The sequence below is a fragment of the Pseudochaenichthys georgianus genome, chromosome 15, assembly GCF_902827115.2.
Source record: "Pseudochaenichthys georgianus chromosome 15, fPseGeo1.2, whole genome shotgun sequence".
Lineage (NCBI taxonomy): Eukaryota > Metazoa > Chordata > Actinopteri > Perciformes > Channichthyidae > Pseudochaenichthys > Pseudochaenichthys georgianus.
This window is the reverse complement of record NC_047517.1, coordinates 31,766,804-31,790,872: the sequence shown is the minus strand read 5'-3', so window position 1 is coordinate 31,790,872 and position 24,069 is coordinate 31,766,804. Positions and strand designations below refer to the sequence as shown.

The 24,069-nt window shown below is 41.9% G+C and overlaps 1 protein-coding gene across 5 annotated transcripts in view; it reads left to right on the top strand.

Annotated features, from left to right (window-relative positions):
• Positions 1 to 24,069, top strand: part of ccdc88ab (coiled-coil domain containing 88Ab) — a 72,923-nt gene that overhangs the window by 26,981 nt on the left and 21,873 nt on the right. For all 5 annotated transcript variants that reach the window (XM_034100409.2, XM_034100408.2, XM_034100412.2 and 2 more), the window contains exons 5-23: positions 5,366 to 5,424; positions 6,192 to 6,275; positions 6,491 to 6,631; positions 8,072 to 8,244; positions 12,769 to 12,850; positions 13,412 to 13,570; positions 14,118 to 14,264; positions 14,696 to 14,840; positions 15,632 to 15,810; positions 16,957 to 17,094; positions 18,255 to 18,438; positions 18,558 to 18,688; positions 19,249 to 19,542; positions 19,912 to 20,094; positions 20,579 to 20,857; positions 21,246 to 21,370; positions 22,080 to 22,218; positions 23,052 to 23,228; positions 23,341 to 23,502. In XM_034100409.2, the coding sequence (XP_033956300.1) occupies positions 5,366 to 5,424; positions 6,192 to 6,275; positions 6,491 to 6,631; positions 8,072 to 8,244; positions 12,769 to 12,850; positions 13,412 to 13,570; positions 14,118 to 14,264; positions 14,696 to 14,840; positions 15,632 to 15,810; positions 16,957 to 17,094; positions 18,255 to 18,438; positions 18,558 to 18,688; positions 19,249 to 19,542; positions 19,912 to 20,094; positions 20,579 to 20,857; positions 21,246 to 21,370; positions 22,080 to 22,218; positions 23,052 to 23,228; positions 23,341 to 23,502 (2,981 nt within the window). The remainder of the gene's footprint in view (positions 1 to 5,365; positions 5,425 to 6,191; positions 6,276 to 6,490; positions 6,632 to 8,071; positions 8,245 to 12,768; positions 12,851 to 13,411; positions 13,571 to 14,117; positions 14,265 to 14,695; positions 14,841 to 15,631; positions 15,811 to 16,956; positions 17,095 to 18,254; positions 18,439 to 18,557; positions 18,689 to 19,248; positions 19,543 to 19,911; positions 20,095 to 20,578; positions 20,858 to 21,245; positions 21,371 to 22,079; positions 22,219 to 23,051; positions 23,229 to 23,340; positions 23,503 to 24,069) is intronic.

Genomic DNA, 24,069 nt, shown 5'->3' with positions numbered 1-24,069 from the left:
TGTTGGTATTAATTTTGATACAGTTCAACAGGCATGAAGGGTATGTATATGAAAAACAGGCTACAGGGATGTACACACAGACTGTGTTTCTTTTTCATGCAAGGATAACTTTGTTGTTAATTTACCTTAGAGGTAAAACATTTTTCTCAAGTATTTTTGAAACGTCATTCTAAGCAAAAACTACTGGTGATGGCGATCATCGGCAGCATTCTTCCCAACTCTCAAACAGCATTCTTTTGGCATTGGATTCATTCCTCACAATGCTGCTTCCTATTATATTATCCAGTCTAGTCATTGTGATGCCAGGAAGATTCTTTCGTGAACTCGCAAAATATTGTCTACCGTTAGTAGATTTCTGAAGATCTACCACAGCCTTACCCACGTCTGAAGGGAATATTAAGTGAATACTAAAGTGAATTCAACGCAGACAAGAGTAGAGGGCAGCTCGGGCAGAAATCATTAGACTAAATTCCTCAGGGTTTCCTTTGCCCTTTACCCTCTGGATGTGGGATCATCAGTCAGTCAGTCAGAGCAGCGCTGGAGTCTCTGCGGCTGCCAGCTGAAAGTCTTTGGGCATGTGTCTTTTATTATGCTCTCATTAGGGGGCAGGGTACGACTCTTATGTGCACGTGCACACACACACACACACACACACACACACACACACACACACACACACACACACACACACACACACACACACCTACCCACACACACACTCAGAGTGTTTGGTTGGTGGATGGGGGAGGGTTCATTTCTACACAGTGAACAGTGGGAAGGCACTGTAGTACCCCCCCAGGCTCCCCATTTACCTTAGTCTGCATATAGGCATGTGAGATGCACACACGCACACACAAACACACACACACAGAAACTCCTCCTTTTTTGTTTAGTCTGTCATAAAGCCTGTACATTTTCAGCTGTGATTTTGTTTGATATTGTGAACACTTTGCCCTCAAAATGTGTTCTGGACTATGTGGTACTCTCTTAATTTCGGAAGCATTTACTGGTTTGCTTCACTCAAGTCAACAGTGACAGTCGACAGTGTTTAAAAAAAAAAACATATCCAATACTGCTACTGAAGGACAACACTGCACAGTTGACAGATTGCCATTAACACATTTCAGGGTTTTAGATGAGAGAACTTCCCAACGAGCAGAACTGTTTTAACCAGCAGCCACAACAGGATGCGAACTGTTGACAGCTGTCGGAGAACATTAACTGAGAGGCTTGATGTGAGTGTGTGCAAAGGAGAAACTTGTCTAGCCAAGAAAGCAGGCCTGATTTCTCGTATTTCCCCCCCAAACTAGTATTTGAAGTGTGCAGGCGAATGTTTGGTGTGTTTTCACAGTGTTGTGATGTCTAGTGTCTCCATAAGTAAGAAAATAAAATACAGAATTGTTTGTGTGGTAAGGACTGTGAATTGTGTGTGTGTGTGTAACTGAGACAATGTAAGTGCTGGGTTGGTCAATGTGAATGAAACAACAAAGATAAACAGTGCAAAATGCCAATTGGTCCGGTATATGATATTGTATTTGATCATTTTCTTCAGTGCTCCTGACACTGACCTCAGCTCCAGGCCTTCTGTATTGATGCTCTTGACACTCCATCTTGTCTTATAAAGCACAAATGCCCAGGAATAATGTGAAAACAAGGTTCAGCCAACTCTGTCCTCTGCTCCAGTGAGATGGGCTGAATATACTCTGGCACGCTGTCAAAGCAATATCAGATTGCTTGTACCAGTTTCACCGCTGACATGCAAGTCATCGGGTCCTGAATGACTCCATTCATCACGGCAGCAGACGGGCTTGTGGCAGTTGATTGCCCAGCCACACGTTATTTTGTTTCTGCTTCTTCACTCACATCCTCACACACAGATTCACAATGGCATTGCAGGAAGAAGGGTTAGTCACTGTCCGTCTGACTTCTTGTTTCCTGCTGGGATGAGAAAGCAGGGAGGAAGGGCGGGAGGTGAAGAGCCTCCATGAGCAAATCCAAACACTTGGGAAGGGTGAATGATTTGTAACAATGTTGAAGGAAGGAAGGAAGGATGGGAGGATGGGTGGATGTTGCAGAGAATAAATGGATGGATGCAAGTGTGTGTGTATAAGAAGGGAGGAAGAGTAGGAGGTAGGACATGTGAGGCTAGCAGAGAGATGGCCCTCCTTAAAGCTGTCTTGCTGCTGGAGGGATATTTCTGTTTTCTATTTCCACAGTTGCCTCTTTCTTTCCTCCATCATTCTTTATCTTTGCTATTTTCTGTATTTTTTTTTCCATATCCCTTCCTTGTGTTTGCGGCTTGTGCTCTGTGGTGCTTTCCCTCTTTTGTCTCTTTTTCTATCATCTCTCCCTTTACTGTTTCTCCCCCTTGTTCTCCCTCTCTAGCCTTATAAATAATGTAACCTGTGGGGGGGCTTATCTCTCGTACTACGCTTTAGTAGATGTGCTGAGCTAAATCCCTCCCCTGACTGGAATAGGTCCCTACTGCTCTAATAGTGCACGATTAAGCCCTGCAGCTGGGAGAATTAAGTTTTATCCTCCGTCATCCCTTCATGCCCACACATTCTCTTTATATGCTAAGTATTTCTTCTTTTATCACCAGGTGCTGATTGCCAATTGTCTGACTAAGCACAAAAATAGTGTCATCTTCCTGATTCCACTGTACCAGGAATGCATAGTTTTCAAAGTGGATAGATAGCATGCACGAAACACGTCTACATTTGAGCTTTTCACAGTCTCCCATTTAATACCCATAATGCCTTTTTATTTCTGGGTGTTACCTGGTACAATCTGTACTTTGCAGCTGCAGTATTTTAATTAAAGCTGTGTTTCCACAGCATTGTACGACTTGACTTCCTTTTGGTGCTTTTGACTGCGAATAGTACCCCCTTAGTGTAAGAGGGGTGCATCAACAAAATAATAGTTATTGTCGGGAATGGAAAGTTGCAGAAACGTTGACACTGCTACAATGTTTAAAAGGTGTGAGGGGAGGGGTTTCAAATCCTGTTAGACCATCTGACATGCTTTCACGTTTGAGTATATCTTTTAAATACTGCACTTCAGCACCCATGCCGACCTTTAGAGTAAATAATGACAGTTTTGTTTGTATTACATTTCCTGTGGTGTCCTACCCAACTGCTGGAAAGTGTCCCTGTGACCTAGATAAACAATATTCACCATATTTTATTGGCTGCATTACAGAACAAATGTAAGTCCATATTTATTTGAATCATCCAAACGTTGGCCAGTCTTAACGGGTACATCAACAGTGAAATCGCACGCAGAGGAAACATGCTGCAGACGGCCTCCTCTTCTACCAGCTGTAGGGCAAAACACGCTGTGACATCACTGATTGGGCTACGGCCAAAAGTACAGAGTATCGGTCCAGAGAACAGCACTGCAGGTCTCTTTCTATTATCAATGTTTGTCCTGGCTGGGAACTATAATGAAGTATTAATTGTCATGCGTATAATATTGGTCTCACCCATAAAGTATGATAATTCAACCTGCCACATTATGACCATGTGGAGGTTCCTATTGTTCAATAACGCATTGACTTGTGTGTCTATTGATTGAAGAGGAATGAGAGATTGATTTGCTTGTCGGGAGGCTTCTGTACAATTGATGGATATCCTCTGTTTTGCAATAAGGAGCATTCCCTAAGGAACTGGTTGGTTATCCATGTGTTTTTAAAACGATGCTTTACACAGACAATCAGATTTGTTTTTCCAGCATGTTGCGATAACGCTAAGAAGTTTTTGTTCATCCCATTTGATTTTCATGTAAATTCATTAGGTTTCCAGTCGAACAAAGCGTAACGTCATAGATTGTCTTCCTGTGTGCCTGTAATTTAGCTGCTCCTGCTGTGATGATTGGCCCATTAAACTGGGAGGCAAACAGACCACCCCTCACAGAAAACACGCTGTCACTAATCTGGAGTTATCACTAGTGAAGCCGGACAGTGTTAGCAGTCAATACCCCCTGGGCTACATGATGAGCTGGCTTATCACGCACACACGCACCTACGCAGGCACGCACGCACGCACGCACGCACACACACATACACACACACACATACACACACACACACACACACACCCTACTCCAAACTGCAAAAACATGCATATGCCACTAAGTGCAACACACACACACACACACACACACACACACACACACACACACACACACACACACACACACACACACACACACCATGTTTTCATCACTTCAGGGGACATTATATTGACTTACATGCATTTCCTAGAGACTTATCCTAACCTTAACCATAACCAACACACGCCTTACCCTTACCCTTAACCTTACCCTAATCCTAAACCTAACCAAGTCTTCACCCTAAAATTAATGATCCCCCTCATGGGGACCTCCAATTTGTCCCCATAAGGGAGGTGAGTCCCCACACGTGACTATGTAAACATATTTAGGTCCCCACAAGTATAGTAATGCTAGTCCACACACACACACACACACACACACACACACACACACACACACACACACACACACACACACACACACACACACACACACACACACACACACACACACACACACACACACACACACACACACACACACACACACACACACACACACACCCCACCACCTGGTTTGCTATTGTTCTGCAACAAATCCCATAGATGAGCTCAGGCCTGTTGAGCATGCTAGCAGCTGTTTGTGGGTTTCAGCCCTTTCTGACAATATGCCCTGACATGTGGAAAACATTGTGGTAACGTTACAAGATAAGGGTGTTTTTATTAGGGGAAAACTGTAACTACCTAAGAATTTAGTTAATTGGTATGCCCAAGTATAGTAAGTGTGGGATAGGTGCATACATTTTCAAAAGTGTCTCCTCTCCCGTTACATACTAAATCTTGACTGTTTTTTGTTATGGGAAAGTTATTTTTGAACTTGTGCCAGAGCAGACAGATAAAAATGACTCCATCTGTCTAGTATACATAATGCTAAAACTTCGATAATTGTAATGCTGTAACTGAAAAAGATGCAGTGTTTTAGTTCATTGCATTTTGTAAAATGTCATTGCAAAAAGGCTTAACAGATACAATAATGTCGGTTATCGCCTTCCTCCAATCAACAGATCTGTACTTCAGGCAAATGTTTCTACCACTATCAATGGATTTGTGTCATCAACCTCTGTGTTGTGTTACTTCATTCTTAAACCACAAAAGTTGGTCGAACAGAATGTAAGAGACAAAACAGAAACGTGACTGAATCACATTCTTGCAAATGTGTCTGGTTTTGACAGTCATTGTGTCCTTGCAGGCATACTTAAAAGTGGTTTGGCTTTTGTCATAATACTCTATATTTGTGATTTCTTCTTCTTTAGAACAAGGTCTGGAAGAGGTGAAAAAACTGTTGCTGCTTCTACTAGGGTGTGCTGTCCAGGTAAGAGATCATTTCAGTTCACTTACACTTCACATCTGTATATGTAATTCGGGTTTCAAGGAGCAAGTTCATAACAATGGCAATCAAACTCAGAGACATTGTGTGCGTGTTATTATTTGTTCAAAATTCAGTTAATGATTCCCCCCATAATATTTCCTACCTATGTCTTAAACTGAACCTGCTAAAAAGCTCTGTCAAGTCTTTATTTGGTTCATCCTGCCTTCCTTTCTTTGCTCCCTTTGGCAAAATGAAAGAACACAAACTATTTAGTACTGCGAATGCTTTGTAATACATAACGTGTCAGACCTTTCCTGTCTCGTGACAAAGCACCATGCAGCTCTCACTCACTGTATTTCCAACAAGGGCGTTGACCTTTCACCAGCCCTATTGTTTTAGCAAAAAGACACTACAGTTGCATTCATGCGAGTAACACTGACTTAATATTCCCACAGTAAACTCGGCAGAACCTGTTGCCAAGTAGGAATTAACACACCTTTAAAGAGGAGCTTACATCTGTATTACAGCGTCTTGTTCTTATTTTGTCTTCTGCCAACAACCGAGGAAAGTGATCTATGTCTGATCCACGAGATAAAGTTTTGTTTGAAGACTGCTTTCCTAAATACGACTGCTCCTTGGAAACATAAATCAGATCAGCTTCTGTCTTGCGTCTGTGGTGTTGATCTACTAACCCGCATAACTCTTTATCTGAAAAATATAATTATTCCTCTCTTCTCTTCTTCCCTCCTCCCACTTACTTCTGTTTACAGTGTGAGAAAAAGGAAGAGTACATCGAGTGTATCCAGACTCTGGACTTTGACACCAAAGCTGCCATAGCATCCCACATCCAAGAGGTATTTCTCCTTCATAATAAACACAATTATTACAAAATGAGGATATAATATACCTTCTTTGGCTCCACTCTAATGTACAGTATGCTCATAGTGGAATAGTTTTGCTTACAATTCATAAAAATGCACCATTCTGATAAAGTGTCATGAATGCAACTTCTCTATATCCAAGGACTAAATCTAAATGGTGATCGTTGATATGATGTTTGTGATTTTAGGTCACCCATAATCAGGAGAACGTAGTGGACATGCAGTGGTTGGAAAGTGGGGAAATGCCTCCTGAAGACCTGGACAGCCTCTCCAGAAACCTGGCTTTCCACCTCAAACGCCTGGTGGACGAGAGGGACACACAGCTGGAGGTAATATAGAATTATTAAGCAGTGTTGGAAACTCCTTTTATATTTTAAGCCCCATAAGCCAAACTGCAAAAAAAAACCTGTACAATAGAAGAAGCAGGAATCTAGGGAAGTGGTACATTGTATTTTAATTATTCTCTTTGTGTGTTATTGGAGGTTTGTCACAGAGCTTCTAGTCAGGGTTATGTGGAAACTTTTCATTTTTTTACCGTTACCACACAGGACCAGCCTCAGGAAGGAAGGGTTGAAACTGTTAACTGTCTCATAGATGGTGTGTGTGTGTTTAACTTGGAGTATTTACGTCATTAAATGAGTTTCCAACCGAAACGGTGCAGATGCCCACAACTGATATAGCTGATCTTTGTCTGTGTGTGTGTGTTTTGTGTGTGTGTGTGAAGGGTTCTAATAGCCTCCAGGTTATCACTGTGGAGTCCAGCCGTTCTCAATTAAAATCCCATTTCCTGTCACGGGCAGTAGATCAGAATAGTCTGTGTGTGGGACTGTGCATGTACTTTTTGCCCTAATGCGTTGGGTTCTAATTTTGGATGGTGCGGGGGCTTTGGGTGAATCCATGGATCCATTCTTCTTTGCATGAAGTCCAATTGTTGAATCAGAATGGTAGCCACTGTAATACTGCTTTGCGTTGTACAGATGACCCTAAATACATATTCAAATATATTTCTGAACCTCAAAATTCAAGATGCAAGGCTTTTATTGTCATTCGTGCATAGCTACAGTGTAGTTATGTCGATGAGAATCTTAGGTCACAGGCTCCTCCAACAGAGCAACACAATAAAACAGATAAAATAGTGCAAGTAAATGCAATACAATAGAATAGAAGAGAAGTAGTGCCATTAGAGCAGGGGTTCTCAAAGTTTTGATGAGTGAGGGCCAATTTAGGTACCCAATATTGGATTGAGGGCCGCCCAAGAAAAAACGGAACACAAAATAATTCCAAAACAAATCCTTTCTTTATTGTACTAACCAATTACCGCAACTCGCGAGATGCCTAGTTGCCATGCAACCAGTAGTCTAGCAAACTTTCCACAAGCTGTCATTCATAATTTAGGAATGACAACCCAGGGGGCGCAGTTTTACCATTCTTAAATTCCATTCTAATTCTTACTAGATACAACCATGGAGGATTAAAATATAACGCATGCATTTCAGCGTGTCACATTAACTATCGCGGGCCGCCAGAAACATTTCCGAGGGCCGACATTGGCCCGCGGGCCGCACTTTGAGAACCCCTGCATTAGAGTCTCTGTACAAGTGATGCATAATTTGTAAGTTACAAACGGTTGAATGTCACGGATGTTCTTAGTTCAGGTGTTTAACAGTCTTATGGCCTGTGGAATAAAACTGTCCAACTGATTCTATTAATTGTACTCATGTCTAGATATCTCACCTCCTGCCCATTCTTTCCTTCGTCTTTCCCTGCAGACTATAGTGGAGTTGACCCAGGAGAGAGACTGTGTGCAGCTCTCCCCTCTGGCTTCCTGTCAGACCCAGTCTCCTGGTGACTCGCCCGGGATGAGGAGGACCGAGAGCCGGCAGCACCTCTCTGTGGAGCTGGCTGATGCCAAAGCCAAGATCAGACGCCTTCGACAGGAACTGTGAGTACCACGGCTTTATCAGCTAGATAACAGAATGGAGAACAAAGGGGACAGAATACAGTAAAAAAGGAAATATGAAGAACACAAACCACAAGCACAAAAGGTCATTTGCTGGAATGAGGCCATAGCTATTTACCCTTACCTTGTTTGCTGCTTCCCATGAGAGATCAAAGTTATTACATAGTTCATTTGGCCCTCAATGTTTGGACTTGGCTGATATGGTTGTAGACATCAACAGAAATTGCGGGACTGTCATTAGGCTTTTTGTTCAATCTTTGGCGTAGTTGTTTATTGTATTATACTTTTTATTAGATAATGATAGTGAACTAAGTCCCTTAGAAGAAGCATTCAGACAAGGAGCTTTACTTTTCAAAGTTGGCGTACTAGTCATAGGGGTTCATCGCTTTGAGTGTAATTTTTTACTTTAAATTGTTTCTTGATTTTTTTTTTTAGAACCGACTCATTTTTAATTATACAATGTTAAAACATCTGGAAAGTTATCAAAGTTTTAGGTTTTTTAAAGGCCTTGGTTTAAGCAGGATGTGATTATTCATCAGGGTTCTTGCAGGAACTCTCAATGACTTTATGGTCATAGTTGTTTTTCTGTATTTTAATGACTGTATTTAAGCCTCAAACATGACGCTTGAAGAACAACAGTAAGGATGTAGAGGAAAGGCATGAATACCAGCAGTCCACTTCCTCTGCATCTGTATTACTCACATAAGACGATGTTGTTGATGATGTCATTCTGCACCACACAACATGCACAGTCACACGAGTAAAAGGCCACTCACAGACCCTGTGAGGCCTGTTAAGTTCTTGCCATGAATAATACAGCTTCCTTTCCGAAGTGCTATAATCCCTTGGCAGACAAAGGCTTAATGGTCAACACGGATGAGTTGGAAAAAAGGGAGCAAGAAAGGGGGAAGTATTTAAAAGTTGCACACGCATTACATCTAATCTATCAGACTGGCTGGCATCATGAGGTAGTAGTCAATACTGAATGCTTTGCCAGAGATGTTGTTTTAGTCAGTCTATCCTCTTCACAATAAATCCCCACTGAAACTAATCTTGAATTTAATGAGGGTATGTCTCCCATCTGATAATGCGTAGTTCCTACTTTTGGTCTCTTGAGTGAATTTCAAGATTAAACAGCCATTTATAACTTGACATGTTGAAGTTGTTTCTCAAGAAGTCACCTTTATGTTAATTTAAGCTCCTGGTGATCTTAAGGATGTGGAAAAAAGGTCTTTGATCATTCTGCCGGAGATATTCTTCTGTCTTTGTCCAACAGTGGCATGTGTGAGTGCTTAATGCAAACAAGAATTATGGTTTTTTTCAACATTTGGTCGTAACCCTGAAGGAGTGCAGATCACCCTCTGCTCAGTCACATGAAAACACTGCATATTGCCTGAACTCGTTAATGGTGGTTCTTGACATTCATCACTGTAGACATTTCCCTTAAACGTCCTTGAGCTAGGCCTCCATGATAATTTCTTAGGGCCTAAACAGGGTAACAAAACAGAACCCGACTAGCCAATGAGTTATATTGTGTGTTGGTTGCCATGGAATTGTTTACTAGTTTATGTGATGGGCCAGACAAGAGACAAAAAGGGACAACAAGGGCTTTAAGTCAGTCCAAGCTGTCAGATACTGGTCACATGATGGCAGTTTCTTCCATAGGCAGAGGACAGTGTTGAATGTGTCCCAGTGAACATAAACAGATATTGTCTCCTCGTTATGTGTGTGTTTTGGAAGAACACCAGGTCAGAGCCGGGGAGGGTTGCTTAATTGTTCCCACAGTGGTCTCTGGTCTGTTTGTTAATGTTTTTGTTAAGCTACTGCCTCTTTTTGGCTGCATTTCCTTTTCCTGTTCAAGCTCAGACTGACTCAATAAAAAATTGAATAGCAGATTGTAGCAAATAAGATAAGATGAACCTTTATTAATCCCTGAGGGGAAATTCAGTTGTACAAAGCAGCAACAGGGTAAGCGTGAACAAACAGTACAGCAAAGATTCACACAGATCAATAAAATCTAAAATAAATAACATAAAATCAAGGAAATAATGATAATAATAATAATAAAAGACGATGAAAATAGGAGATGAATAAAAATAAGAGTAAAATAACTGTCAGCATACATATTTGGTCATCATCTAAGTTATAAAGTGCGGAATAGGTTAAAGTGACAAGTTAACATGGGTTGTGGAAACAGTGTATATTTATGACCAGTGATTTAATTCAAATAATCACCTATTTTCTGTTACTAATAGCCCATATGAGTTTGAATACAACTTGAATACCAGTTGATTATTACCTGCTACAAATCCTAATGATCCTAATCCTCTGAGTGAATGTGCTTTTATGCTGGAATTGGTGTTTTCTTCGTTACTGAATTAAACAGTCCACTCTATCGTAATTATTACTCAACCAACACATGGACCTGCAGGAGTAATCAATTAAATGTTATTTATTTATTTAAAAGTTGGATTTTTGTTTATCCTTCATTTTCTGTGGCGTTTAGTTATTTACAATCTGCTGTTCCTTGACATACTGTTTTAGTTAAGAAACAATTACAAATATTACAGAGGAAATGTGGTAATGTTGATCCCACAAGCTGTGTTTGTAGATTTGTGTGCATGCGTGTTTGTTTATAGTGTATTCTGTAGACAAACGTGAGTCACTTCCACATGGAAAGTTATATATTTGCTGTTCAGGTCATATTTAATAGCTTACAAACGCATTTGTTATAATCATTTCACATTTTAGGCATCTTGGGTATAGAGGGCCAAACATGTGTCTAATAAAAGCATTAGGATTAGGGTAGGAGGCATACCATTTAGACATGTAGTAGACGAGGAATACATGTTGCTGTTTGCGGCTTTGCTTTTCAAACGCAACAATGCATGCAATTGTTTGTCTGTGCTTTCCATTGACATAAGCCAGACATAAGCCAGCTGCATCCATAATATGAGCCCAACGCTAATCTGCCATGCTGGAGTTGACAGGTGTTTGTGATTTCAGTGACTGGAGTTTTGGGGGGAAGACGGGGAGAGGCTGCAAGAGGGGGAGGGGGTTAACTTAAGACACAAACACAGACATGGGTAAAGGAACATCCTGCCTGCATGTCGACTCTATTTCCCTAAACACCCTCAGCTGTGGGAGGAAGGAGGAGTGAAATGAAAGTAACGAGGGAAGAAAAGGTGCCATTTCCTTATTGAGATGCACCCGGAGTCTCCAGAGAGCTGCAATCAAATACTCCATCAGATGTTCAGTGGAGCGGTGTAATGCGCAAACACGAGACAGCATCTCAGGAATGCAGTCTTCTTTTCTTCAGAGCAGTGTGACACACTCTGCCCCGATGGTAGAAGCCTGGAGAATTTACACACACACACACACACACACACACACACACACACACACACACACACACACACACACACACACACACACACACACACACACACACACACACACACACACACACCACACACACACACACACACACACACACACACACACACACACACACACACACACACACACACACACACACACACACACACACACACACACACACACACACAGCAAATGTCAGGCTTCCCTATCTCACTGTCACTTAAACACACGGACACAGGACAGTGTTGGATAGCAAATAGCAGAACCTATTATTAAGGGTGAAAGACGGACACTTTTGATTCTCTGTTTTGTACAACTCGGACAACCAGATGTATAACTTGCGTCACTACGTCTATGATCTTATCTGACTGAGTAAAGGAAGATGAGGGCTTTGAGCCTCAGGGGTGGATTTGCATACGTTTACCCCTGAAGTAGTCACAGGGTACCATCTTTTCTTCAGTTGACTTTAACGGCTGTCTTTCTCCTCTCTGTTTGTCATGGTGTGTGTGATGCTGGGGGTGATGTTCAGCAGAAAGAGTTTGTTTATCAGTAGCTGAATTCAGGGCAGGACACAGGAAAGACTTTGTGTCCTGACCGTCACCGCTCAGACTCACCGGACACAATCGGCTATTTTGTACATGAAAATGTGTTTTATTGAAGTCTTGAAATAAACATGTGAGCTATTTTTATAACTTGGACAATGGTCTATTATGCCTAATGTGATGTTGTGTATGCCTTTTTAAATACTAACCGTTGTTTTTGTATTGAGTAGCCTCCTTCTTTTTTTTTAATGATACCGCAATTACAATGATAAAACTACCTGCAATTAATCTCTTACATTTTGACAAATTAAGACACAATGTTGATGATATTAAGACAGTTTATGGTAAATATAATTATTCAATAACGTTGTCAGTGGGTCACTTCCACTAAAGGATTTAGTGGCAAGCTTTGAAATGGAAACGGCCCTAAAGGATTGTCCGTGTTGGTATTTAATTGGGAAGCATGCATGCTAAAAAAAAAGTACTTTCTAGAACTCCTTCTATCCTTCCTCTATCTAGGTTACAATCTACGACCTCTTTCCATTGTTCTCCTTGTTTAATTCCCCCTTTCCTTATTTTTCAGAGAGGAGAAGAGCGAGCATCTTTTGGACACGAGGCAGGAGCTGGATAACAGTGAAGGCGAGCTCAAGAAGCTTCAGCAGGAGGTAACACCACATGTCACAGATCCTCACACACCTAAACAACACACACACATTAATATGACCTGATCTCACCTTCACCTGCCGAACCCTCCTCTTTCAAAGTACTTTGTTTCAGCAGTGCTGCCAGACTTAATCAGCGAGCTAGTGACTTAGCTCATTAGAGGCTATTACAGCTATCTTTAGTCTCGAAACAGCCTCCTATGGCTTTTGATTTGAACGAGGCGGCAGGCTGACTGGCAGGCTAGCAAAGTATATGCTGTAAAAAAGGTGGCTGAGTTCAGGGAGTTAGTGTTCATGTGTATGTGTGTGTGAGGGGGGGGGGGGGGAAGCGTGCTTGTGATAATTAATAGCGTGGCGAGTTTGTTCTGACCTTTTATCTGTTTATGTAACCGGCAAGACTTAGTTGCTCATAGATTATCTACCTGTCATACAATATTACAGTCCACTCACTTGTAAAAGCATCTGTTGCTTTTCACTAATGGTTCGTATATCTGTGCATGCTATACTAAGATATGCTGTTATGAGTCATCGTTTCCACATGTTCATACTGTTTGACTCCTGCAGAGCTACCAGTTGATGTCGGACGCTCGGTCGGCTCGGGCATACCGCGACGAGCTGGACGCGCTCAGAGAGAAGGCGATCCGTGTCGACAAGCTAGAGAGCGAGCTGAGCCGATACAGGGAGAGGCTTCACGACATCGAGTTTTACAAGGCCAGAGTCGAGGTACACACTGCGCACGTGAAGCATTACTTTTTACACTAAGCCAAGAGGACCCCAGCCAGGACACTTAAGCTTCATTTAGTCGACATAAAATAAATATGCAAGTCAATTTGACTTCATATCACGTCATATAAGCAACATTAGATCCAAATGCAAGACACCAGCTACTCTCCACACTGCATAATCTCATGATGCAAGTGTTTTTCAGTTCAGAAATAAAAAAATAAAAGGTTTTCACCCATAAATATGTATATTTTTGAATTATCAAGGGGATGTTTTTGCAACTGTTTGCTGACCATGCATGAATAGTATCTACACCATTTGAATATCAACTTTATATTTGTAAATTTGACTGAATTATTCTACACATCCCTGTATTTGCTGCTTATTTCTGTTACTTTAAATACTGTTATTACTGATTCTAGTCGTAGTACGGATACATACATGATAAACATCAGAGGACATTTTCAAAACGATTTCTTGTACTAGCTGCAGTGTGTATGTTTTGTTGTTTAACGTGTACTCTCTGCTGATGTGGTGGTTTCTGTAGGAGCTGAAGGAGGACAACCAGGTCATGTTGGAAACTAAGAGCATGTTGGAGGAGCAGCTGGATGCTAGCAGGCAGCGCTCCGACAAACTGCACCTCCTGGAGAAAGAGAGTCTGCAGCTGAATTCCAAGATCCATGACCTGGAGATGGTGAGATTCTGGTTTTCATAGAGGGTATACGAGCCTGGGTTTAAAAATAAATCGGGGTCATTATAGGAGGGAAAGAAAATCAGTAGTAGACAATAAGGGAATGGAGCAGTCCTTTCCGCAGTCGAGTGTTCAACGTTTGTTTATTATTATTATTATGTATTTATTTCAACAAGGACCATGCATACAAATACATTAATCTCAGAAAAGAGAAGAGATTAATTATGCCAGATTTGAGCTAATAGCTAATTTCCATCTGCAGTCCTTAGGCAGGTACACAACAATCAACAAACACTAAAAACATTGCATAATCTCTATCACACAAACAATTATAAAACATGATTTAAGTATAGGTCAATCAAATAATACATAGTACAGTTAAAATATACATTACAATGATCTGAACACACCATTAATCTCTCTGTTATCTCCAGGAGCGGGACATGGACCGTAAACGCATGGAGGAGCTGCTGGAGGAGAACCTGGTGCTGGAGATGGCTCAGAAACAGAGCATGGACGAGTCCCTGCACCTGGGCTGGGAGCTGGAGCAACTGTCCAAGACCCCAGATCTCACCGAAGGTAAGGAGAATATGGAGCCAAGGAACCTGTTGATGCCAGAGAACGAGAACAAGGATTACATGGATCAATGTGGGTCATGCTTAAGGCTCCAGAAGGCCAGCAGGTGTTGCTCCTTGGCTCCTGGCCCTGGATTCATCCCAATGACCATTTTGCATATGCCAGCCTCCACTGGGTCTTCTTTCCACTTGGTTAAGACCTGTAATTAATATTCAGTGGCTCTTGGAGGATAATCTGTGCGTCTGGATCATAAAAGCTTTTAAGAGGTTTAACTGGTCAGGGATCGGATAAAGACTGTGTTGTGTGTTTGTTAAAATGTCACTTCGAAGGCTTAAGACTTGTGAAGTTAGATCTTACAACTTTATTTTTGACCGACTTATTTTTCTTTGATTTTGCCTTTGAACACCAACAATCTTAACACAACTTTAATGTATATGTGGACATGTGTTAAATCATTGATTGTGTGTGTTGGAAGAAGACCACCAGGTCAGAGCCGGGGGGGGGGGTTGCTTAATTGTTCCCACAGTGGTCTCATGTCGGTTTGTTAATGTTTTTTTTAAGCTATTGCTTCTTTTTGGCTGCATTTCCTTTTCCTGTTCAAGCTCAGACACACTGCAATCATATCACTAAGTCTTAAACTGATTCTAGAGAAAGCCTTTTCTTTTGCACACTGCTTTTATTCGTTTCCCTTTTAGAATAGTAGAATATGAGTAGAATATGTACTGACCATATTAGACAGTCTTTTACGCACATCTAGCTTAAACTCATTGCAGAATCCACTTTTCTTGCCTCAGCCCCTCAGAAGTCTCTGGGCGAGGAGGTGAATGAGCTGACCTCCAGCCGCCTGTTGAAGCTGGAGAAAGACAACCAGAGCCTGCTGAAGACTGTGGAGGAGCTGAGAGGAGCAGCCAGTCAGGACACCGTGACCAAACTGTCCAAAGCCAGCCAGGAGAACCAGAGGTTGAACCACAAAGTAAGAAAATAGACTTTGTATATAGGTGGTTTTTCATTTGTAATGCTTGTTTGAGAAAATGGGACATTTATAAACACAGAAATACTAAAATGTCCTTTCCAAAACAGTTTAATCTTTAGATTGTTTTGGTCACTTGCATCAAACACATCCATCATTATGTCAAGATTGTTTTCGATACTATTCTGAGAGGAGTGCTTCAAGGCTTCATTCTCGGTCCAATGCTTTTTTCAAATGTACATCACTGATCTCCCATATGGCTCTTACATAATGCTGCTTATACTTTTTGCAGATGATACAAAATAAATAATTTCTCAACTTGATGTACGTTAAGCTTTGTTATTTAAAGGTTATAGGAATGTACTTTCATAATCCTAAAGAGAAAACAAGTTTAGGAGTCATTATTATTAAATAATAATTGTTTCAATTCAATTACAGCCATGGTGTAATGTACTGCCCCTCCTCAGGGCCCCCACTAAGATTAGCATATTGGACCAGCAGTCCTCTTTAATAAATCACCTAACACTTGACTTTCGGCCTTTTCCCACAGCGACAGTAAGAAATAAAAAAGAGAAGGTAGGAGAACGTATAGAGAAGGGTGGATAGGAGGCTGAAAGCAAAGCTATAAATCCAGAGAGCCCCGCATTGCCTTCTCTCTTCCAGTCTTGACATCCAAATGGCCCTCGCTAAGAGAAGCCTCTCAGCTATTTTCAGAAACATAAGCCTCTCTCTGTGCCTTCGGGATAAAAAAGCATGAAATTGTGTTTTCTAACAAAGGGAAAACCCAGAGTGAGACATTTATTTATTTGACTCGAGGTCCTAAGCCAAAACACATTAAAATGTGAATGCAGCTCCTGTTAGAGTTGAACAAGAGAAATGGTCCCATTTCATGTGTGTGTGCCTGCAATAACGTGTGTGTGTGTTTGTGTGCAGAGTCATGACAGAATGAGGTGGTATATATTATATATGATGTGTTTGTATCATGGATTAATAATTGCACAAGCTTCTTCGTGACTGGGAGTCACGTGTACAAATGTGATCGTCATTACAGAGCCACCATCAGTGTGGCCATGCACAACAATCAGAAAACTAAAACCAAATGAAGTTAGTGAATCTGTTTTAAAATGTTACTTTAATAATTGTTTACAGCTGGAGCAGTTGGTGAGTGAACTGACCTCAGACCGAGACTCGCTCCGCAGCGCAGAGTCCCTCAGTACTGACCTGATGAAGGAGAAGGCTTTACTGGAGAAGACTCTGGAAACACTCATGGAAAACTCTGAGAGACAGGTACACGCACACATACACACACACGCACGCACACACACACACACACACACACACACACACACACACACACACACACACACACACACACACACACACACACACACACACACACACACACACACACACACACACACACACACACACACACACACACACACACACACACACACACACACACACACACACACACACACACACACACACACATTCATCATTATTTCATTTGGGAAGTTCTCCCGAAAACCAGGTTGTTTATTTTCAAGTGGTAATTACTTGCAGGCCTTTTTCCCTGACTGAATTATTTTTGCTGAATGATTATTAACTGAGTAGGCCATTTTCTAAGAATGACTATAATCACATTAAGCATTCATGTGCTCTTAAATAGTTACGTTTCAGTCTGTATATAGAACAAACATATAGTTGAACACTCAGACAAACAGGGCTTTGAGACTGTGCGTCATACACGCTGCTCGCTCCACAAAATCATCATTGATTCTGTTTCCAGGAAGCTCCAAGAAGATGACTAAGCAGAATAATGTACTGAAGTTTTTACAGAGTTTTCCTGAGAGCAATCCTTACGCAATGTATCTGCATTTGGCTCAAAAAACTGCTTGAGTGGAACTGCCATTATGTTTTATTGACAGTACAGACTTCGGGCACTCTGTGTCCTAGATGCTGTCGCACGCTGTGTGTCTGCGGGGGCTTTGGAGCCGTTGGACCCGAATCCGACACCTTTGATGAGTTTAACCATCTGATTTCTAAAATCCGGTTTTGATGAGGCAGAGAAAACGCAACCCGCCGCGCTCACAGATTACCGTTGGCAATTTATCCAGTTGGTTGTAAACTAAATGAGATGTAACTAATGCAGTGCCGTTCCCGGAAGACATAATATGCAAATAAGCTATTGTTTTTAATTATCTTCAAAAGCTGCTGCATGATACTTTTTAATTCTGACCTTTTTTAGTTTGTCATGTAAAAAACAAAATGAATATTTCAAGCAGAGCCTCTTTTAAGTCTTTACTCTCTCTCCAAGCAGCAGCTCATATCGCCACAAGCTGAATTATTTTTAAATAAAGTCACGGAACATTTTTCACTCGCATCAATCACCTTCTTAAACATAACCCGTGTTCCTGATTGAACCTCTGCCGTCTGTGGTCCAGCTGAAGGGTCTGGAGCAGGAGAACAAACACCTGGGTCAGACGGTGTCGTCTCTGCGTCAGCGCTCCCAGGTCGGAGCTGAGGCCCGGGTGAAGGACGTGGAGAAAGAGAATCGAGTTCTCCACGAGTCCATCTGCGAGACCACCGCCAAACTCAATAAGATGGAGTTTGAAAGGAAACAACTACGTGAGTGCATTAATATTATATGACTTTAAAAGCTTTCTTTTCCATACATCAAGGTCCTCGTTTTGTCAGTACGAAATCACAGGACCAACACTCTTGTTGCTTGTACTCCATCTATGCAGGAAAGGAGCTTGAAGTGGTGAAGGAGAAAGGAGAGAGAGCAGAAGAGCTGGAGATCCAGATTCAGAGGCTGGAGAAGGACAAGGAGAGCCTGCAGAAGAAGATTTCCAGTCTTACAATCACCTGTGAAAAGGTGCGGTGCATTTAGTTTTCCGCCTGGTTTTGTATTACGTCACCGTGTCTGTTTGCTTTGTTAATCAGTAAGAGTCAGTTGATCCAAATGGTTTAACTTTGAGAACAGTTGTTACATATTATCAGATCACATGTGGAATATAAATGACTCTCCAGAATAAGTCATTAAATATATCTGTAACATGGAAACTGAATTGTTAACTCTCATTTTAACATATAATATATATTTCTCTGGTGCATATCACCCTATATTTAGAGTTGAATTTGTTTCTCTGAATATTGGGTATACCTGTCAGCCTACCTAAGAACACATTTGAGGTTTCTAATGCATAATAGTGAATGAACCCTAGATCATTGACACCCTTTTTTACTCCTGTATTACATGGAATTGTATACGACAGCAACATCTGTAGTGAGTTTATATTAACCATTAAAGCTTTATCTTATAATGCATTTAATGAAGTAGAGTGTTTGGCTGCCAACACATCCACATGACCAGCTCAGTGTTGACTGACATAAAGCTCTACTCACTGTTATCAATCATCTTTTACGTGTGTGTAGGTGTGTTCTTTGGAGAAGGAGAACTCAGAGCTGGGGGCAGAGGGCCGTCGTCTGAAGAAGAAGCTGGATACTCTGAAGAACATGGCCTTCCAGCTGGAGGCTCTGGAAAAGGAAAACTCCCAGCTGGAGCATGAAAACCTGGAGGTTCGGCGCTTGGCGGAGAGTCTCCGGTCATCGGGAGCAAAGGCCGCTCAGCTGGAGGCGGAAAACAGGGAGCTGGAGAGCGAGAGGAGCCAGCTGAAGCGCAGCCTGGAGCTGCTCAAAGCCTCGTCCAAAAAGACGGAGAGATTAGAGGTAAGACTTCAGCGCAGCCAGAGATACGGCGGGTATTTCTGTCACTGAGAGCAGCTAAAATAAATGTTATTGTTTGTTGGAAGAAGCTTTCTTTGAGAAATAAAAGGCAGACGACTGCTTGTGTTTTCAATCAGAGTGTAAAAGTGACCTGGTCCTTAACAAAGACAACTGTCCGACTCCTTACACAAGGTCAAGCAGATGATCAGCAGTAGAGTTACTCTACACTTTACATTTTTGTAAATTACTTTCAATAACAAATGATCTTTTACAGCTAAGTTCTAACAGAATCTGGCATATAATGGCATCGGGGAGTAGCGCAATTAGTTCATGAATGCTTTTAATATCCTGATCTGTCTTTTCCTCTCCCAGGTGAGTTACCAGGGCCTAGATACAGAGAACCAGCGCCTGCAGAAGGCTTTAGAGAACAGCAGCAAGAAGATTCTCCAGTTGGAGGCTGAGCTGCAGGAGGTGGAGACTGAGAATCAAAGCCTCCAACGCAACCTGGAGGAGCTCAAGATCTCCAGCAAGCGCCTGGAGCAGCTGGAGCAGGAGGTAGGCAAAACAAACCAACCAAACGGAACCATTCAGCGGCGTTTCTGAGCTGAAGTGTGGGAAATGGCAAGCAAAGCTTCGAGTCAGTGTTAAAAAATTACATCAAGTGGGAAAGCTGTAGGTTATATAATGACACAGCTTCAGCGGCTTTTTTAGGATGGACAGAATGAGGTCAATCAGATTGTCCCAAACACGTAGTTGAGGCAGCGAGAAAGAGTGTTTGTGATGCAGCGGTCTAAAAAATGTTACATGTTAAAGTCTGTTATTTGGCACCTGGGCAGTACTGCCGCTCATTTAGCCCCCCCTGATGAAAAGCATGTTTCCCAACAGTGTGAGATTATCCCAGATTATTTGTCAACATTGATTTTTGGCCCTCTCAATTAATCTGTTTCACTTTTAGCCAAATGTGTGTTTCCAAGGCATTTAGACAAGTGAATCGCATCACTGATCCATCTCCTCTGCATCACGCTCCATTATCCCTCAGAACAAGTGTCTGGAGCAGGAGAGCTGCCAGCTGGAGAAAGACAAGAAGTACCTGGAGAAGGAGAACAAGCGGCTGAGGCAGCAGGCCGAGATCCGAGACTCCAAGCTGGACGACGACAACCAGCGCATCGTCACCTTGGAGAAAGAGAATCGGACGATGGGGAAGGAGATGATCTTCTTCAGGGACTCGTGCACGAGAGTCAAAGACCTGGAGAGGGAGAACAAGGAGCTGGTCAAAATCAGCAACATCGATAAGAAGACCCTCAACAACCTCAGAGAGGTGAGAATAAAATAAATGCTAATATCTTTCTTATGCTTCATATGCTTCCAGATTTATGTCATAATCCTTTGTTTTGTGACGAAAACACGTTACGTTTAAAGTTGTTTATGGCAATTGAAGAAATGGATTACAATTGCCTCTTTGTTATTATTTTTATACTAAATTCTGGTTTAGTGGGAATTTATTGACGGGGTTTAATTTGGGAAACACTCAACATGGATGATTATTAATGTAAATGAATAGGCACTTAATGATAACCCTGGAAAAGCAAGCTTGTTTTCTCTGTCTTGATTCTCCCATTAGCATCACACATCTTTTTGTTTCTATGAATAAATGGAAAGTAGCCCAATTCTGAGAGTTGCTAAATGTGTGCGTATGTGTGTTTTAGGAGCTTGTGAGTGAGAAGCTGCGGACTCAGCAGATGCATAATGACCTGGAGAAACTCACTCATGAGCTGGAGAAGATTGGCCTGAACAAGGAAAGGCTGCTGCATGACGAGGGTTCTGACGACAGGTACTGTACCATTTCACCCAGATTTACCCAAGTAAATGTTCATGTTTTCTGTAATGAGAGATCTTAAAACTGACATGAACAATCAATCATTTGTGGATCAGAATGATTAAAAGTACCGTACTTTTCGGACTATAAAGCACACCTGCATATCAGCCGCAGCAGCTAAATTGTCCGTCTGTCTTGCTCTCGTTCTGTCTCTCGGTTCCACTTTTACTTTGGCGCGCTACCTGTCTCACTCTTTTCCGGCCTCCAGCTTTTCCTGCTGGAGCCCGCCGCTTAAAGGTGGCGGGCGCGGACCGGTCATAGAGCCCATAGGGTTAAAGGTGGTTAATTTTACCTGTAAAATCCATAGATTTAGGAGGTTCCCTAGTGGCCGTTAGCTGTACAAAGAAAATGGGGGAAAAAGTCGCGGTTTATAGTCCAAAAAGTACGGTAAACGATACAGTCCAAATATAAGAGCCCTATGGCCCAATTCATATCAGGAGTCGAAATCTTTACTTAATTTGAGTCTATTGCAGAATCATCCTGTGGGAGTTTTGTGGGTCAATATCTCCTAACCTCCAACCTACACTGTTGCCAAGGAGTCTTGGTGTTGCTTTACTGTGGCTGTGACGACACACACACACACACACGCACGCACGCACGCACGCACGCACGCACGCGCGCGCACACACACACACGCGCTGCTAACCTCATTATTTATTTTCAGGTTTAGGCTCCTGGAAACAAAACTGGAGTCGACACTGAAATCATCTCTGGAGATCAAAGAGGAGAAGATCGCAGCGCTAGAGGCCAGACTGCAGGAGTCCTCCAACCTCAACCAGCAGCTACGCCAGGAGCTCAAGACGGTCAGCTCACAAATCCATACTCTTAATCAAAGAAAGCATACACACACATACAGGATTTATGACTTATTGAAGACCCAGTATTTAAACGCATACATCCATCAAAGATTCAAGGCTTTTATTGGCATGTGTACATACTGTAGCTACAGTGTAGCTGACAATGACAATCTTAGTTCACAGGCTCCTCCAACAGTGCAACACAATACACAGATACACAGAAACATATAGTGCAGAATAGTCTATATACAAGTAATTAGAATATTGATGTGTATATATATCTATACAAGTTGCAGCTGATGAATGTTATGGATGTTCTTTCAAAGGTTCAGGAAACCAAACATCATCAATCCTCCAGCCCGTCCACTTGAGAACAACGTGTCCTAAAATCTTTCCCCCGCAGTCCAAAACACTAAAAACACAGAGGGCTTCCGAAGGCCGATACATTATTTATTCATCCACTTTTCCACTTCTATCGCCAGTTTATCTATTCATGAGGCGGCAGGATAGGAGTGGAGGATGTCTGCTGTCCTTTAAGGAGGCGTTTGTGTTTTGAACTTGCCGACACAAAACATATTAAAGCCAAAAGCTTGTAGGGAAAAGTTTAAGCTTCAGTAGATCAAATCTGTTTCAGCTGTGACACCATAAAGGATCCCGTCTGCTTTGTACATAACCATTACTCATGCCATGTTTTATTAGTGAAGTCTGTTTTTATCGTTTATTAGCTTCACATTCAACCCAGTAGCAGTATTTCAATATTAGCCATCTTGGAATTATATTATATTGTACTGAATGGGCACAAAAAAGTTAAATGTTTACTCCTATGTCTCTACTTTCAGGTAAAGAAAAACTACGAGGCGCTGCGTCAGAGGGAGGAGGAGGAGAGGATGGTGCAGAGCTCCCCCCCGAGAGGAGGGGAAGCCCCTCAGGCTGTCAGTAAATGGGAGAAAGAGAGTCATGAAACCACCAGAGAGCTGCTGAAGGTCAAAGACAGACTCATTGAGGTGGAGAGGAACGTAAGTTAGCACACATCAGGAATGCCGATATGAATAAAAAAAACATATACCTTTTTGATTTTTCAGTTTTCTCTGAATGTCTTTATGTATATCTGTCATCTGTTTTTCCCAGAATGCCACGCTGCAGGCTGAGAAGGCGGCGCTGAGGAGCCAGCTCAAACAACTGGAGACTCAGAGCTCCAACCTGCAGGCTCAGATAGTGGCGGTGCAGAGGCAGACTGCGTCTCTCCAGGAGAACAACACGTCACTGCAGACTCAGAACGCCAAGCTGCAGGTAACCCCACACACACACACACACACACACACACACACACACACACACACACACACACACCCACACACACACACACACACACACACACACACACACACACACACACACACACACACACCACACACACACACACACACACACACACACACACACACACACACACACACACACACACACACACACACACACACACACACACACACACACACACACACCACACACACACACTGCAGAGGGAAGGAAGCGTTCTGTCACCATCTGCATCAGCTTATAGACTTTTACAGCTGTCATGCAAATATAGGTGAAATGTAAATGTTCTCTAAAGATCAACTTTGAAGCCAACTTGGACAATAACTCCTTAAAGTCATTGATGTTAATGATTGGCTTTGGAAACAGTTGTTGATAAAAACCATTTCACCTCACGTATATACATTAGTAGCTGATCCAAGGCCTTTCAATTATACTGGATGATCTTCATTAGCAGACAGAAATGTAATTGTAAAATCAATTTTTATTTCTAAATAAGATGATTTAAACGTGTTTTTAATTCCATTATGAAAACAAATA